Source organism: Vanacampus margaritifer, chromosome 18, assembly GCF_051991255.1.
Source record: "Vanacampus margaritifer isolate UIUO_Vmar chromosome 18, RoL_Vmar_1.0, whole genome shotgun sequence".
Taxonomy (NCBI): domain Eukaryota; kingdom Metazoa; phylum Chordata; class Actinopteri; order Syngnathiformes; family Syngnathidae; genus Vanacampus; species Vanacampus margaritifer.
In genome coordinates, this window is record NC_135449.1 from 3,031,666 (window position 1) to 3,049,603 (window position 17,938).

Below are 17,938 nucleotides of genomic sequence, written 5' to 3' on the forward strand. Positions count from 1 at the left end.
TGACTTTGTTCCCCGTTTGGTCCTTTCTTTTTGTATTTTTGCCAGTCAGCAGTAGATCCACACTGACCTACTTTGCTTTTGTCCTTTTGTTTGCAGAGTTTTACTCCCCTCCCACAAAAAAAAAAAAAAAAAATGCTTAGAATTTACTTTTCCCAACTCCCTGTCATTTATCAAGTTAAAGGTCTCCGACTGCAACGAAAACCAACCGCAAATTTTTGCACAAACTTGCGGTCCGACTCCAGATTGGACTTTTGCGGCGGTGTGTGCCCGCGCGAGGTCACGGCGCCGCCACTGAAGGGAACCTCATTAACTTTCATCCTCCGGCGCGCCACTTTGGAGATTTGTGGACTTTTAATGTGGCCGCTGATCACTGGATGGCTTTTCTCAATGCACATCTCCCGCTAATGCGAATTTGCACAAGTCATCAAGCCCGCTGCGCAAATCTCTCGCCCTTCTCATTTCCCACAGCAACGATTTGGGGCGCTGAAAATCTCAAATTCAGCATCATTTGATTACTGTTGCATAGCAGGAGTCTAATTCATGTCGAGTTAATACGTAAATGGGATATTTGGGCTCTTCTGTCTACGTGACTAAACGTCCAAATGCTTTATTTCTTCTTCTCTCTTCTTTGTGTAAAATTGAGTTAGCACCACTCAAATCTTTCTCTGCTCTGTGAAAACACACACACACACACACTCTCTCTCTCTCTCTCTCTCTTTCTCTCTCTCTCTTAAGACTTATGATTTATTGTAGCTTTGTTTTATTTTGCTCGTGATGATGATGACGTGAGCGCGCGACCCCGATGAGGAGCACTCAAGAGTAATGCAGGGTAGGGCTGTGCAATTAATTGAAATCCAATTAAAATTTCAATTACTACAGTCCACAATGACAAAATCAGCATAATCGCTAAAAAAATTATCAATACTAGTTTTGAGTTTTTTAAATGTATACATTTGCACCTTTTTTTAAATTTTAAAATAACAAATTTAATCATTTGTGTTTCATTAACATAATTATAGTGTTTATAGTGTAAGAATTTTATTTGTCTTAATATGTTTTTTTCTCATGAGACAGTAAATGCTGTTCAGTAATTGGAGGAAGAGTTTATCTGATCGATTTTCATAAAGATGTTTATTTTTATGCTGAATATGCGTTATTATTGATACAATTTGCCACAAGTAAGCAAAAATCTGTGCGTAAATGAAGGGGTTCTCTTTAAATGCTGGACATAAAAAGTCTACACACCCCTGTTAAAATGTCAACTTTTTGTGACATAAGAAATGAGCTCTTGATAAAATAATTTTTTCAAGAAATAATGTTTGCACACGTGTGCGCAACTTTTTTTTTTAAAGCATGTTTACAAAAAGCAACATGCTGCAAGTTCAGCACGTCCAAATCTGTGCCTGAACCTCCGCCGCACCACAGGCCTCCTTTCAAAGCGGTCCTCATGAAAACCCCAAATTACATCCTCCCCAAAAATAAAATCTGGCAACTGCACATTTTGTCCTTGGGTGCCGCGCGTGCTTGAAACAGGAACATTTTGGTCATTATTTTTCACGACAGACCTCAGTCCTCGCTCCTTGTCGGTAATCCTTCACGGCTCTGCCGCGCCGCCGCCAGATGAAGGGCCTCCTTCGAAAGACGGAACGTCGTCATTTTGGCGACTCTTCTACATTTCTGCGTTGGCGGGCAGACCGCAGGGATTTCCATTTCTGTCAGGTTATGTGCGGAAATAGGTTATTGATTAATCATGTCTTGAGGTCGTTGAAAAGGCGTGCCAAAGCGCTGTTGATTGAACAAATGTGAGTAATGAGGTTTATTTCAACATGACCCTGGTTGGTCTCTTTTGCGCTGCTGCCACCTGCTGGCCGTTTTTGTAACAACTACCATTTATTCTACTGTTCTTTGCAGTTGAGAGGCTGCATCAAAGCCTTCTGTATGCTCTAGCATAAAAAACAACAACAACTGCATAAAAAACGTATAAATACGTCTTTGGGACACGTAAAACATTAAAAATAGAACGTATGTATACGTTTTTGGGAGCAAATGAGTTAACAAAGAGCAAAGAAATAATCTTATTCGTACAAATTGAGGGAAATTTGAAAATAGTGGCCTGTGCATCAAAAAACTTTGATGAAGACCTTGACGAGAAAAAACAAACAAACATTTGATATCCAAATTTCAATGAGTGTTTTTCAGCACGGCAGTGATTAGCATCCGAGGTCAGCCGACGTCCTCCAGCGCAAAAAAAAAATATTTAAAAAAGCAGCCGTGACGGGATTCATCAATGTTGAATGGCAAAATACTCGCGTGGTGTGTGCGTAGGCAAACGCGACGAGAGCGAGAGCATGCTGGAGCATGTGACAGGTCGCTCTTCACTCGTCCTCCAATGATATGATCATTTTCTTTTTTTTGGGGGGGGGGGGGTGCAGCATCACCGCTAAATGCTGATGCACCATGTTTGCTTTGCCGGCTCTTTTTTTAACCTTCGCATTTTTATTCCAACGTGAACGTTGTGCATTATTTCTCGATTCCACCCACTCTCTGAAGATTTATGTTAATGGACGTTTTGCTCTCCTCGCAGTTGTTCACCTTCCAGCCTGAAAAAAATGTCTTTAATGGAGCTGACGGCAGTATTATCGTCCCGATGAGAGAGACCTCAAAATGGATGCCGCCGTATTTAACGTCATTTGAAACACGACTTTGAAAAGCGACGTAAATGAGACAGAAAAGCGCCTGTGACAGATGGGCCGCCGCCTCCAAAGCGGGTGGTGATGACTTTAAGTGTCTTTCAAACTCTAAGAATTGTGCACTCGTAAAATATTGCTTGTCAAATACAAAAAAACAAAAAAAAAAACGACAGGGTAATTGACCAAAACAGACTTTGACGTATGTCAGCAGATAGAGTGCAAACAGAAAGTATTCACTTCATTTTTCGCCATTGTTTTTCGGTTTTGGGTTTTATTTTATATGATATTTTATGTTTAAAAAAAAAAAAAAAATACTTTTTACTTTTTTATTATTATTATTATTATTTATTTTATTTTAATCAAATTGTGACTTTTATCTCAATACAGGTATTGCAGTTATGATTTACTCTGTGATCATTTTTTCAAGGTTAGGATAGATATTCACTTGACTTTTCTCCATTGTTTTTTCGAGTTAAGGTTTTAGTTTATATTATATTTTATGTATTTTTTTCATTTTTATTTTATGTTATTTTTATCTTCTTTTTTTTAACCTCGGAATTATGATTGAATTTTTTTTAATGGTCCTTCCATAGCCAAATTGTGACTTTTTTTCTCAATATTGCGATTACGATCTACTATGCGATAAATTTTTCAAGGTTAGAGTGTAGTTATTTTTATTTATTTATTTTATGTTATTTTTATTTATTTATTTTATGTTATTTTTATCAAAAAATTATTTACCTCGGAATTGTGATTAAATTTTTGTAATGGTCCTTCCATAGCCAAATTGTGACTTTTTTCTCAATATTGCGATTACGATCTACTATGCGATCTTTTTTTTTTCCAAGGTCTCCTTAATGAAATTTGGACTTTTCTCCTCAATATTGCAATTGTATTTAAGATGTTCTAACAATAAAAATAAAAATCCAAATGTCAACGTTGCGATTCGATGAGAGGTTCAGTAATACCCTAAACTCAAATATGCAAATATCAAAGATTCCATTCTATGTTTTTGTAATGTATATCGCAAACTCCGAAGGTCCACAAGTTGCACCTCCGCCCCCGCAGCTTCTCCCCTACGCGCTCCATCGGGCTCCGTCTCCTCTGGTTGGCGCTCGTGGGTTAATAAATCCGATCAGGCATTCCCGGAGTTTTATTAGCCGTCAGAGGCGTCCCTTTGGCCGCAGGACTGCTGACTTGGCCGCATCTCTTTGTGGCCGATGAATGTATGGGCGAATAAATGGCTCCCTCGCAAATAGAACATAAAGTAATCGGAGTGGAGACGCCCGGTGTGCAGTCTTATGCAAAATGATGCAGGCCATAACAGTGACAATAGGAGGAAGAGTTTAAAGATGGTGTTAATGGTGTGATAATGATTGCAAAGTACTTCCATGCTTGATTTAGCTGGAGGGATCCCAGTGGAATACAGTCATGTAATCCCCTGCATAGTCATTTTTTAAATATATATATATATATATATATATATATATATATATATATATATATATATACTGTGGAACCACGTGCCTTTTTCATCTAAATGCTTTTTAGTCTTCCAACAAAGATTGGAAAAAAATCGAATTTGCTTATTAAGAAACTATATTTAATTCCTTCAGGGAATGAGTGCTAATCCAAATCAAATGTAAACAACTGCGGTATTAAATCATAAACCCGTAACCAGTGTTGCCACTGTTACCTTAAAAAAGTAATTTTATTACTTTCCTGATTACTTGAATTCAAAAGTAACAAAGTTAGATTACAAGTGACTTTGTTAAATTACTGATTACTTTGATTTAAAAAATAGCTAAATTCAATTACAAGTTACTTTAATAGTTAAGTCGCTATTTGATTTTAACAGTAACTAAATTAGATTATAAATTACTTTATTAATTAAGTTACTGATTATTTGATATTAAAAATAACCAAGTTAGATTATGTTACTTTATTAGTTAAGTTACTGTTTGCTTTGATTTTAAAAGCAGCTAAATTCAATTACAAGTTACTTTATTAGTTAAGTTACTATTTGATTTTAAAAGTAACTAAGTTAGATTACAAGTGACTTTGTTAAATTACTAGTTACATTCTACTAACATAAAATTGACAACCAGTTTTGCCGATACTTAATTTTTAACAGTGATGTTTAAGATTTTTTTTTACATTAAACATGAAATAAAGACACCCTTTTATGACGTAACATTATTTTTATTTATTTATTTATTATTGCGGGGGGGGGTTTAGGCAGTTTTTTTTTTTTGCTTTGGCCTGACATATTTAACTGTTAATATTGTTATGGCAAACTTAACATTTCTAATGTTCATAAATATAAGGATTACATTTGGGGACCTTATACAGCCTTCTTTTATTTTTTTATTTTTTTTTATTTACCCGACGTACCGGTAGTATTTTTGAAGCGAGATAACACTTTGCCATCAGCACAGAATGTGTAACGTACCTCAAAATAGTGACTGTGTTTTCAGCTTGTTTCCTTCATTGTTATTTTTGTTAGCATTTTTGTTTTGTCACTCACTGCTGCCCTCAAAAGGCAGTTAATAGCACTGTGACTAGAAAGTGGCCGTTTTGTGTGAGTTGTTAATTGCTGGATAGTATCGAATTGTGACTTTGCAAAGTAGCTGTAAAAATAAAAAGAAAGTATTTTGGGTTCTGGCTGTGTTTGCACAAGATCGACGGCGAGCGAGAAGCGTCCGGCCTCAGATCACGCCTGCGCTTCGTCTCGGGGTAAAACGAGGGGGCCTCCGAGGGTCTGCGAAGAGTCGACAGTTTGGTCTTGGCGTTCCGTTTGACAGAACAGCTCGAGTCTCCGGATTAGAGCGAGGTGCTTTGATGGTGCGGTTGACCCCCGCCTGCTCCGCAGCGGCTGACGTGTTTTACTGTCATCAAATGGATGTCGCGGGCTCGCCGGGAGATTTGTGGACGTCGGCGACGATGACGGCGCTACTAAATAATCTGCGCGTGAGATGCAAGGCGTCTGGAATTAATCGCGCACCTCCCGGCTCCGCTCCCGCAGGAGTGTGAGACGCCCGAATCTTAAATCCTCGCTAAGCGGGAGAAGCCACATGACACGGGTCTGTTTAATATTCATGCATCACATTTGGAAGGTCTAACCGAAGCAGAGCAAGTTTTTTTTTTTTCTAATATTTTTCCATGGAATTGTACCATTTGTATCTGTCTATTATTTTTAATTTCGTAGCATTTTCTTGGCTGCACTGCTTCCAGCACGTTGCTGTTATTAATTTTTTTTTTGACCAATCAGATTCCATCCTCTGTGTTGCCATGTTAATCTAATCTGCCCAGGGCCTTCAAAATCACTCAAAGAAGCAATGAGTCGACCAGATGGCAAATTCATCCTCACAGGCACAATTTGCTGGCCCGTCTTCTGATTGGTTGCAACTAGGGGTGTCAGTCGATTCAAATTTTTAATCATAATTAATCGCAGGACTTCAATAGTTAACTCACGATTGGCTCGTTTGGCTACATCTTTTAGTCATCGATACAGTAATTTCATAATAATTCATAAAGTCGAGGTAAAATTAAAAAGATGTACTGTAAAAAACGAGTGTGATATTGATTTGCGTTTAGGTCATTTTTCTGCCACTAGATGGCATAATTGCATTTGTAAGACTTTGGTGCCAGCTCAGTGCATTTTTTCTTCTATCTTATCTTTAACATGAAGTAACTTGTGAAATTCTGCACATTTTTAAAATCGGAAAATACAACTTAACCCTGGTCTATAATATCTGCTCACTGAATATTGTATTCTACGGTTATTTATCCACAGAATCGAAAAAATGAAAGAATAGATAGACTGCCTTCTTTTACCTGAAAGAGAAAACTTTGTTTCAAGTTTTTTTTGCATAATTCCAGGGTTTTGATTGCAATATCTATCTATCTATGTCTAAGGCGTTTTGCATCACGAGTTAGCATTTTAAGCTAGTAGCAGGCAAAATTGTGTCGTTTGCTTAAATACGTGCGTAATTCTCCTTGGGTCATGTTTCGTTTGACAGAAAATGTCATCCAGGTGTGGCCAATAGTGAACGAATGTAACTTTAAGGAGCAAATATGATATGAAATTTTATGTCGTAAATGTAGGTCAGCGTTTCTGCTAATGTTTGAGGGTCCGCCGCCGCCGCCGCCGCCGCCCACTTCAATTCTTGGTCTTTCTTTGAAGTGCTGCGCCACTCGCACATATGGCGTGGAAATTGTCATTTTGCCCGAGCAGCCGAGAAAATGGGGCCGTCTCCGCCGGTGTGTAGTATCAGCCTTCATCTGCGCCCATAAATCTTCACAAAAGCAGCACCCACAGGTGCAGCGGCGAGGAGAGATGAGCGACTGCGTAGCGCCGCCGCTCTGATTACCATCCGTCTTTCCGCCATCGTCCCGCCTCGGGCCCGCAAAGTCTTCTTTTGAGACCGTGTTTACTCTTTTGTACCCACACGCTGAAATTGTGTGCCTTACAGATTTGACATCTCGGCCTGCAAGTGTAATTAAAAAGAGGCTGTTTTGTTTTATCAGCCCTCTTTGCGCTTCCCTTATCAGCTCATTTGCATAATTAACAGTTGGCTGACGCCGGCATCTTGACACCGTGATTTCTCCTTGCTCGGAATTCCGACCGGCTCTGGGATGTCGCATAGCGCGCGGGGACTGTTTGCTAGCTTAGCAATAGCGATAGAAATGCTGATTATGTTTTGCTAATCGAAGTTAGCGGTGACAAGCTGTGCTCTGACCAACCAATCAGAGGACTGAAAAGTGCGGATGTCATCGAGGGCCAGTTTGTCGCTGTGAAATGTGATCGGTTAAAATATTGATGACAAATGTTTTTGTTTGTTAAGTTGTGCCGGAAAGTGTAACACATTTATTTTTTTGATTGCCTCCTCAGTGCTGCTTTTTGGAAGGATATTGAAAATTTGTAAATTAATAAATTGTTTTAGTAGGAAAATTTTATATCCGTAAATTTCTAAACTTGAAACCTTTATTTAAATTATTTTTGATGGAAATTGACAATTATTTTAAGTCTCAAGAAATGTCATTTGATAATTAATAGCCATGCAGAATTATTATTATTTTTAAACAACTCTTGGAGCTGCCCAAATGTTATTGTTTATGATTTTTATTATATTATTTTTATTTTTATTTTTATTTTTATTTTTATTTTTATTTTTATTTTTATTTTTATTTTTATTTTTATTTTTATTTTTATTTTTATTTTTATTTTAATGTAGTATGTGAGTCATGTAAATGTGTTAGACTGGTATTTGTGTTATTCTTCTATGATTAATAAATGTTTTATTTAAATAAAAAACAATACATTTGATTGTTTAAAAAAAAACAAAACTGTCCCATTGCTAATGCAGTTTATGTTCCATGTGCCAGCATTACTAATTGTAACGGCCTGGGCAGATTAGATTACCATGGCAACACATACAGGCTGAAATCTGATTGGACAACAAAAATAAAATGTACTAGAAGCAGTGCAGCCGAATAAAATGCTACAAAATGAAAAAAATAGACTCTTGGGCATAAATGAATACATTTTCATAGAACAAATATTAGGATTCAGGTTGTAAAGTCGGCCCTGAGCAGCCACTTTTTTTTTTTTTTTTTTGCACTATTTTGAGAAAGGCCCAAAGCAAGGTGACTGGTGCGAGGCTGCCTGATGAGTAATCTGACCCCCTTTTGTTTCCTTCCCATACTCGAAAAACCCTTCACGCTCTCTGGACAGGACAGCCGCTTCTCACAATGAAAAATCTGACAATGTCGTTTCATTTGTCACACTCAAAATAACAGCAAAAAATAAATTTAGAAAAGTCAGGATATGTTTCTCTGCGTTTTTCTTTTTCTAACTTGGTCTAACGTCTCCCCGGCAGGTTCACTGACGGTGTCCATCACTGACATGCGCGCTCCGGTGGTGGGCGGCTCCGGCGGGGTCTACGCGCTCTGCTCGGCACATCTGGCCAACGTTGTCATGGTAACTGCTGTCGTCGTCGTCGTCGTCCTCCTCACCTCCATTGTGGCGCAGGGGGAGTTTCTTTCTTTCTTTCTTTTTCTTTTTTTTTTTGGTACCATTTCAATGTCACAAGCTTCCTGTGAGTGCGGGCTGATATCACAGGGGGAAAATGGAGGCTTTCAGTGCGACTGTATTGTTACGAAGAATTTAAGCTTGATGAGGGCGAAGTTTGTGCTTGGATTTTTAAAACGGATCAGGTCTTGTTTAGACGAGGGCGAACTAAAAATGAGTTCAAATGCAAGTGAACAAGTATATCATTAAATTGGACTCAGAAAGTGCTTTAAATGGTCAAATACTGAGTCGTGAACATTATACAGTTAAAATAATAAAAACTCCTCAAAAGATTTTGCAGGTTCAATTAAAAATTTCCTCAGCATAAGTCCATAAAATCTTTCTTGGGGATGATTGTCAAACAAGCGAATCATCTTTTTTCTTGAATTGGGGAAAAACATCCATTTTTGAGTTGATGTTTGTTAATGCGTGCAGCACAACAGCTGAATGCCGCTTCACCGTGTTTGCTTTGAAACCTGGTATCCACTAACTGAGTGTGAAAAGAGTTGAGAATGGAGTATGGAATTCTGTCCTCTTTCGGCAGCCTCCACGAGTACCTGATTTTTGTGGCCCCCGGAAATCTCGGGGCCCCAGGTAAGTCTGCCCCTGATCAAAAGAATCAAATCAATCAACGATCAATTCTTATTTTGATATTATTATAGTCAAACGGCTGTCAGTATCCAACTGATAATTATCCACTAGCGAGCAGACTCTTCCATAAATTATTAAGTTGTGTTTGTTTGAGTCCCCTGCAAAGTAAGCAGTCAACTCCCTCGATGGTGCTGCTGTTTTTTTTAACCATCTTGTTGAATTATTTGCGCGTCAGACTTTACACGTGGAACGCCTTTGCGCGTACTCCCCGACTCCCTTGCCGAATGTGACGAATCACTTTAACTAGTTGCGGAGCGCGGGGCCCCTCCAGATGCCAGCAGGGATGTGCCTCAAAGTGGCCCCCCAGCAAGGGAAAAAAACAAAAAACAAAGCAGCAGACAACAGCTTATTTGCTCGCTTACGTCTTCTGCTTGTCGGGGAAATCCTTTCGGTCGCGTCTCCTTTTTGCTCACATGACTTTCCTCCTGGGCGCTTTTAGTTGAGGGAGATCTTCAACCATCTGCCAGCATCATCATCATCATCATCATCATCATCATCACCCGGTCTGCTCTCAGGACATTTTTAGTTGAAACCCGTGTGGGACTGTCAGAGGATTTTTTTCATCTTAATATTTGCTACTAGTCTACTTCATTTATGAGACTTTGTCCTCACTCATGTTTTGAGATTTAAATAAAGGTTTGAAACTCACAGCAAAAATACACATTTGCTATTCGTTTTGACATTAGCCAACGAATGTTACTCATCACTCGTTCAAAATACTCGAGTGTAGCCTCACCGGCGTGTCAACACACGCAAGGGTTAACTTTTTGAGTAAAAATAAAATAAAAAATACTTTAACCTCAAGAATCTCACCCCATACCCTGATGACAGAAAAAAAAGTTTTTTTCCTTTCTTTTTGGTCCCTATTTGATTCCGTTGCTACTAGACTCATCCTCGCTAGCGCTAAGCTAGTTCGTCTTTCAAGTCCGACATCCAAGTTTGAAAACTGCCTTTCGTTTTTTTGCTAGCATGATGTTAGCTGGGAAAACAGTGAGACGTTTTATTTGTATATATATATATTTATTTATTATTATTATTATTATTATTATTATTATTATTATTATATATAAAAATTCCCGTTGCTAGGATGGCGTTAGCCAGCCAACAGAGAAGCGTTAGCCATAGCAAGGTGTTAGCCAGCCAAATATATCCGTTGCTAGGACAGCTGGCCAAATATTCCCATGACTACTAGCTTAAAAAAAATAAATAAAAAGTACAATTAAAAAAATGTTTCAGTCACTATAATATAATGCAAAGTTTTGAATGTTTAATTTGATATTATGTTTTTATTTATTTTACCGTACCCAAGTGACCCCATACAGCAGTGCTTTGAGGATCACCTCACTATCATTATGCCCAACATTAAAATACAGCAAAACGGAAAACAACTGTACTTAAATAATAGTCCAATTTGGATCAGATTTCACATGAAGGTTAAAATAAATAAATAATCATTATTATCATAATTTAAAGACTGAATAAAAATGTATTTTACTAATACATCTCAAACTGTTTTGGGGGCAGTGATTCCTTTGCGTGCCTGTAGAGGGAGCCAAAGCACACTTTGGCAATCACTGCACAAGCGATGTTAAAGTCTGATTGTTAATCCTCTAATCATTCACTTTCAATTTCTGAGGGAATTTCCTTTTGTAGTGTGAAAATTACAATCAGCAGCCACAAAGTTGGATGTCAGCACGTTTGATAAAGATGATCTCATTTCCATCTTCCCCCCCCCCGACATGAAACGGCCTCCCGCTGGGGTGACCTCCTTCCTTCATGATATGAATCATTTATCTCTCCTAATATTGTGACTTTGAAGGCCTCTTCTTGCCACAAAGCGTTATCACCATCTATTTTTGGCCTCTGTTTTTTTTTTTTTTTTTTTTTTATCTTGCATGCCTGCGCTTGCCAGGGAGGAGGCTGAAAAAGTGGCCCTGGGTCCTTCACCCACAATTCCTCACCGTCGAGACACTTAAGCCATGTGATTGGCTCCGTTATTCATCCGGGGAAAGTAAAGGCCGATAGTCAACGATAGGATGCGCTTTAGTGCCCCCTTGCCTGTTTAATTAGTGGAGCTCTAATTAACCGTGGACCGCGCAGAACGGCGAGCAGGTGCACGCAGTCGGGGGCTCGTTCCAGTTAAAGTGGATCGTCGTTGCGTTCTCTGCCGTCAATATGTTCAAAAAGAGCAAATGGGATGTTTTGTGCCAAGCTGCTAATAAAGCGATTGCTCCTGTTGTGTTGCAGAACTGGGCCGGGATGAGGTGCCCGTACAAGCTGCTCCGCATGATCCTGGCGCTCGTTTGCAGTAAGTTAGCATGGCTCAATCAAAGTCAATTCAGAGGTTTGTTTCTGAATACACGTTTGAAGGCAATTGCTGGAAAGTATGTGCAAAGGCTGAGAACTAAATTGTGCAGATATCATCTGGGACGAAGGGGCAGGCTAGAACAGGTTTTGGTATTTTCACAGCCACTTAGCATTTAACTCATTTACTCCCAGCCATTTTCACAGAAGCAATCCCCTTCACTCCCGGCTGTTTTACTGGATTTTGACAGATTTTTGCAAGGCAAGAAGAATATTGTGTTGTATCTATTGCTATAAAAGCATGCCACCTACTAAAAGAAAGATTAGAGTCTCTTCTTTCATCAGGAAAAAAAGTACATTCATATCTGTTTCCGTTTTGCAGCAATTAGCATTACAATATAGCTAAGTTTCATCATTGTTCAGGAATCTATTTAAAACACTGGGGAAAAGAGCTATTTTGCTCTGCTGCCACCTGCTGGTCATTTGTCTAATAACTACTCCATCTGGTGTGCCAACGTTGGCCACCAGAAAGTAGTACAATGCAGTCATGCAGGCGCAAACAAAGAAGGTGCAGCAATTAATCGACAACTATCGGAATTTCAGCTTCTCAATAGTAAATATTGTCTGATTTCTGAAATCCTTCATGACATTTTCTGGCATGTTACGAACTAAACCAGTTACTGAATCAGTTCATTTGTTAATTGATAGGTCAATTTGAAATATTGTCCTGTTTTTGAATGAAGGGATGGAAATGACTGCATGTTTTTTAATCCGATTGATCGATTATTAAAAGAATTGTTAGTTGCAGCCCTACTTGTGAGCATTATGTTATCTGTCAAATATCCGTTGCTTTAAAAAACACTATCGATGCTAACGTTAGCATGTCAATGACATTTTGCATTGTTTGTTAGCATAAAGGTAAAATGACTTTCTTGAAGCAAGCGTGTGATTTTTTTTTTTCTCTCTTCTTTCTTTGTGTGGTGCAGTGAGCTCGGAGGTGGGCCGAGCGGTGTGGCTGCGCTTCTCGCCGCCGCTGCCCTCGTCCGGGCCGCAGCCCAGCTTCATGGCCCACCTGTCGGGCGCGGTGGTGGGCATCAGCATGGGCCTGCTCATCCTGCGCAGCTACGAGGAGAGCCTGCAGAAGCAGTGCTCCTGGTGGGTCATCGTCTTCTCCTTCATCACCTTCCTGCTCTTCGCCATCTTTTGGAACATCTTCGCCTACGAGCTGCTGGGCGTGCAGATCCCGCCGGCCCCCTGATGACGTCTGACTTCAGAACAGGTTTTTTTTTTTTTTTTTTTTTTTTCCTCCTTTCAAATCACCCCTTTCGACATGAGAATCATTGGACGGACATTTTGCAAAATGAAGACGTATGTCTCTTTTATTAAAGAGGGTAGCAGCAGAACGAGTTCCTCGCGTCCGTTTTGAGGAGCTTTTTGTCTTTTTTGGACATTTCGTGCCTCTGGTCAAACAAACAAGGAGAAATGCCACACGACAACAAAAATCCTTACACATGCTGAGCAATTTAAAACATCAGTTTAATTTATAAGCTTTTATCACCAAGATGGCTGTTATTTCAATCAACGAGGGGTTAATTGTCACGTTGTACCGACACTGTGGATTTAAAAAAAAAAAACGTATTTGAGACAAATATCAAGGATGTGGAACAGAGGTGGCAGAAAGTAAAAACCCTGCCGCAGTTTGGCTTTAGCATTTGATGCTAGCTAGCTAGCTAGCTCGCACCTGAGGCTAAAGCCAAATGTGGCAGTTTTTTTTTTTTTTTACTTTCTGGACCTGGGTTTGCCACCTCTGACGTGGAATAAATGCTTCAGTAAACGGCTTCCCATAATTCTAGCCGCAGGAGGTTACCATGGCAACAACGCTAGTGAGGAAACGGTCATCACGATGTAATTAATACATGCTAATGTCATGCTTTGAGGTACCAACGCACACACACACAAACGAGCAGCCACTTCCTGGTTGTGCAGGAAGCCACACACGTACTACACGCTGTTGTCAATAGCTCAAAATCTGCTTGGTACAGCCTGTAGACTTTTGAAAAGGAATGTAACTATAGAGAGGGACGGGCCAGGAAATTGTGGCTGTTTTTCATTTGCTAGCATATTTGTATGTATTGTACGGATTTCAAAGGGTGCAAAAAGAAGGCTACGATTGTTGTCCCTCACTTGACTTGATACAAACTTTAGTGCTTTATTAAACAAGCCATAGAAAGAACTCATCGCAGACGGGTAAAGAGACGCAGAAATGCAAAAGCTTCATGTCACCAAAATTTATGTGGACGTATTTTATGCTAACTTCAACCTCTCAAAATATCTGATTCAGAACATTCGCCCCAACGTTTTGGATTTTGTGGACGTTAAGCTTTTTTCTTTCCACAGGTGCTCACAGTAGAGAAAAAATCTCAGCGTTGCATAACGGAGCCACTCTGTTCACTCCCACAACAGTGCAGATGTACCTATGTCTATGTCTAAATTCCAAATATTGGGGCGATTGTTTTAATATTTTCAGAGGTTGACGTGGGAATCAGTTGAGACTAGTGGTGTGCGATACTGCAAATTTTGGTATCGATCCGATACCAGTATTGCTGATATCGCTACTTTTTGAAAATGATGGTGTGTAATTATTTTTTCTAATAATGTATCATCAAATTGCTTATTAACAATTAATTTTCAACCTTTAAGTGTTTTCTTTTAAACAAAGGACACAATTAGGACGTTTTTTTGATAAATAGAAAATACTTTATCAATATTTTTTTCACCCCAGAAACATTACAACCATAAAAAAAATTTTTTTTTTACTTTCTTAAACAAAGTGATCATACACTCTAAAAAAAAAACAGTTGGGTCAAAAATGGACCAACTTTAAGTCAAGAAATGAGTCTTTCAGCGTAAAACAACTCATGAATAGGGGTCAGATCCTTTACTTGGGTCCAAAAATTGGGTCACTTTGTACAAAACAACCCAGAAAGTTGGGTTAAATTGACCCATAAAGTGGATCGGTCCATTTTGGATCCATAATTGGGTTACTTTTGACCCAACTGTTTTTAGAGTGTATAATGTTCAGAAACGACAAATACAATACTCGAGACGTGCACCTAAATTTTGGTGACGACCGTTTTTGAAACGAAGTCCTTGTAGTGAGCGTCATCCCAAATATTCCGACGGACCCCACAAAGGAGTCGCCTGGAATGTGTGTAAAAGTCATTTTCTGCATCGTGAATATTCCAAGTCAAAGGAGACAAAACTGTGCAAGTACACGCCTGTGAAACTTTCTCATGTAGCTCACTTTTTTTTTCTTTTTTTTTTTACACCGCTTGTACAAGTTGTTTATAGTTGACGTTTAGTTTTTGCAGATGCGCACAAAGTCCTCGCCCGCACTGTGCGCGTGTGCGTGTGTGTGCGGGCAAATTACAAACGATATGGATTTCTGTGGCAAGGATTGCATTTACTCCTTCGGCGCTCCAATTTTCACTCGTCCGATCAATAATTCATTTGAACGTCACTTGGCTGAACATTTTATGCTTTTTGCCGATGGGTTCATAAATTCGATTCCTCCGCAGTCCCTGCCGGATGAAACCGTCAGGCGCTACCGTAAGTCGGCCCCGACTATTTGGAAAAGTGCGAGAAAATCAAGCGTCGCGCCGGAGTAATGGATCATTGATGGTGGCCCCTTGTGGTCACTTTGAAATGTTATTGCTGGCCGTAGTGAGGATACAGTAGAGTGATGAATAATGCATGCGCACCCCGGTAGCCTGTAATGAAGAAAAAGGGGATGTCTGAGCGGAGGTTAATGTGCCTCTTTAACTTTTAGATTCATAGGAACTTGTAAAAAGGGCTCGTAAGTGCTTTGGATTTTTGTAAAAACACACACGCCGACTCGTCCACACACAAACTTGAATTTGTTCAAATGGGACTAAGGAAATTCAAAAATGTATAGGTATCTTATCCCCAAGTGGGAGAAACTTTCTCCACCACCCCCCCGCCACCCTTTCCCCCTCCAGTGATTTATCAGCCTATCAAGTCACATGACAACATGGCCGCTGTCAGGATGATGCATGGCTGTAAACACACACCGCTATCTCCCTTCACCAAAGCTGCGTGCTGTGGACTCAATTGGCATATTTTCTCCTGGAACACTCGGATAATGATAATAATGACGGGGGAGGGCGAGGAGGAGGGTTTGGAATTGAGTGACGGGAGCCGAGTGATCCACGTGGTCCTCGCGTTTTTGTTAGCCAAGGTCAACAAAATGATGCTGAAATGTCATTCTGCTCCATTCGTGTAGAAAAAGGCAGCCTCGCCATTTTCATGTTTTGCAAACAAAAGGCACCAGGGTACTTCCGAGTGGCAGGAACTGAGGTGACTGCTTTAGAGTGCCTCGTTGTCTGCTGTGAGTGCATGCGCATCTCAGAGAGAAGGTGACAGAACGAGGCAAACAATAAATGTTTAAAAGTCAGACATGGCTATTAGAGTGTTGACGGGGAATCCGCGCTGACATGGCCTCTTTAGAGCGCCTCGTTGTCCGCTGTGAGTACACGCATGGAGAAAAAGGGGAAAGACCGAGGTAAAAAAAAAATTAAGTAAAAGTGTAGACAGGGGCTTTGCACTAACATGACTACTTTAGAGTGCCTCATTTTTGCTGTGAGTACCAACAAATCACGGAGAAAATTGGAAGACCGAGGTTTAAAAAAAGAAAGAAAATAAATGGCGAAATGTGGACAGGGGCTTCATCTTGACATGACTGCTTTAGAGCGCCTCGTTGTCGACTGTGAGTGCATGCACATCACGGAGAGAAGGCAACAGACACCAGTGGGGTAAAAAACAAATGTTTAAAAAGTCCGACATGGCTTTTAGAGTATTGAAACTGAATCTGCGCTGGCATGGCCTCTTTAGAGTGCCTTGTTGTCTGCTGCGAGTGCATGCACATCTCATTGAGAAAGTGACAGAACAAGGTAAACAATAAATGTAAAAAGTCAGAGATGGGTTTTAGAATGTGGACAGGAGATCCAGGCTATCACGGCCACTTTAGAGCGTCTCATTGTCCGCTGTAAGTGCACGCATGGGAAAAAAAGGGGAAGACCGAGGTAAAAAAAACAAGTGTTGACAGCGGCTTTGCACTAGCATGACTGCTTTAGAGCGCCTCATTGTCTGCTGTGAGTGCATGCACATCACGGAGAGAAGGCACAACCGGGTGCGGACAGGGGATCCGAAATGCAGCGGCCGCTTTAGAGCGCCTCGTTGCTGTACGACCCATGGTGAAGATCGTTTCAGCTTTTGCCATCCGGAAGTACATTTGCCGTCATGGTGAAACGGTCGACATGTCATCGTTAGCTTCTAATAAACATCGTGTGCCATTTTGTTTACTGCCAACACATTTTGCTGTTACGCCCGATGCCTTGTTATTATTGAACAGCGAAGGATAAATCTTCTCTCGTTAGATTGCGCAAGTGTACAGTACCTCACGAAGAAAATCCAACAAGTATTGGAGAGCTGCTTCTTATCTTAATGTGAATAAAAAGTGCAACACAATGACGAGTTCAACGCAAGTCAATCACAAGATCCTCTCAAGTCGGCTGGAAATGATTTTAAATGGACGGGAGAGACGATGAATGCGTAGCAGGAAAGTATATCGACAAAAAAAAAAAAATGTTAAGAGTGCAGCTCCGAATGAGAAGTCAAATATTAAGTTTGTGTAGCAAATGAGTGCTTTGCCCAAAAAAAAAAAAAAAATCTAGTATTGTTCTTCTTTGTTTGTTTTGAGTTCAGCAATCCTGAGAGCCGCGCAAGCCACTCAGGTAGCCATTTTGCGCATCCTTGAGCCGCTCCCTGCGTCCATACAACGGTGCCAAACTTACAAGGTTCAATCTCAACAACAAGCAGACACGAGGTTGCACCCAACACAGCGTTTACAACATTGAGATTTAAAAAAAGAAGAAGATATTTTTCTCTTCGTCACGTGGAAGGATGACAAAAAATTACATGCGGAAAATTTGTATCAAAGTCCTCATGAATTCTTTCATTATCTATTGTATGTACTTTTTAAATGTTCTATAACAGAACCGTTTTATATTGTATATATATGAATATATTTTGTTTTATTTTGTACTGGTCATTGTATTTTGCTTTCATTTGGAAACAATATAAATAAAGAACAATACTGTGGCGACATCCAAAAGCTTTTGGAGCGTTTGTTTTGTATGCA

General features: G+C 39.8%; 1 protein-coding gene across 5 annotated transcripts in view; it reads left to right on the plus strand.

Moving 5' to 3' along the window:
* Window positions 1-17,911, plus strand: part of rhbdl1 (rhomboid, veinlet-like 1 (Drosophila)) — a 42,425-nt gene extending 24,514 nt beyond the window's left edge. For 3 of the 5 annotated variants that reach the window (XM_077551383.1, XM_077551387.1, XM_077551384.1), the window contains 3 exons: window positions 8,573-8,673; window positions 11,662-11,722; window positions 12,705-17,911. In XM_077551383.1, the coding sequence (XP_077407509.1) occupies window positions 8,573-8,673; window positions 11,662-11,722; window positions 12,705-12,976 (434 nt within the window). In that variant the 3' untranslated portion in view covers window positions 12,977-17,911. The remainder of the gene's footprint in view (window positions 1-8,572; window positions 8,674-11,661; window positions 11,723-12,704) is intronic. The other 2 variants (XM_077551385.1, XM_077551386.1) reach the window with 2 other exon arrangements.
* The last annotated feature ends 27 nt before the right edge of the window (window positions 17,912-17,938 follow it).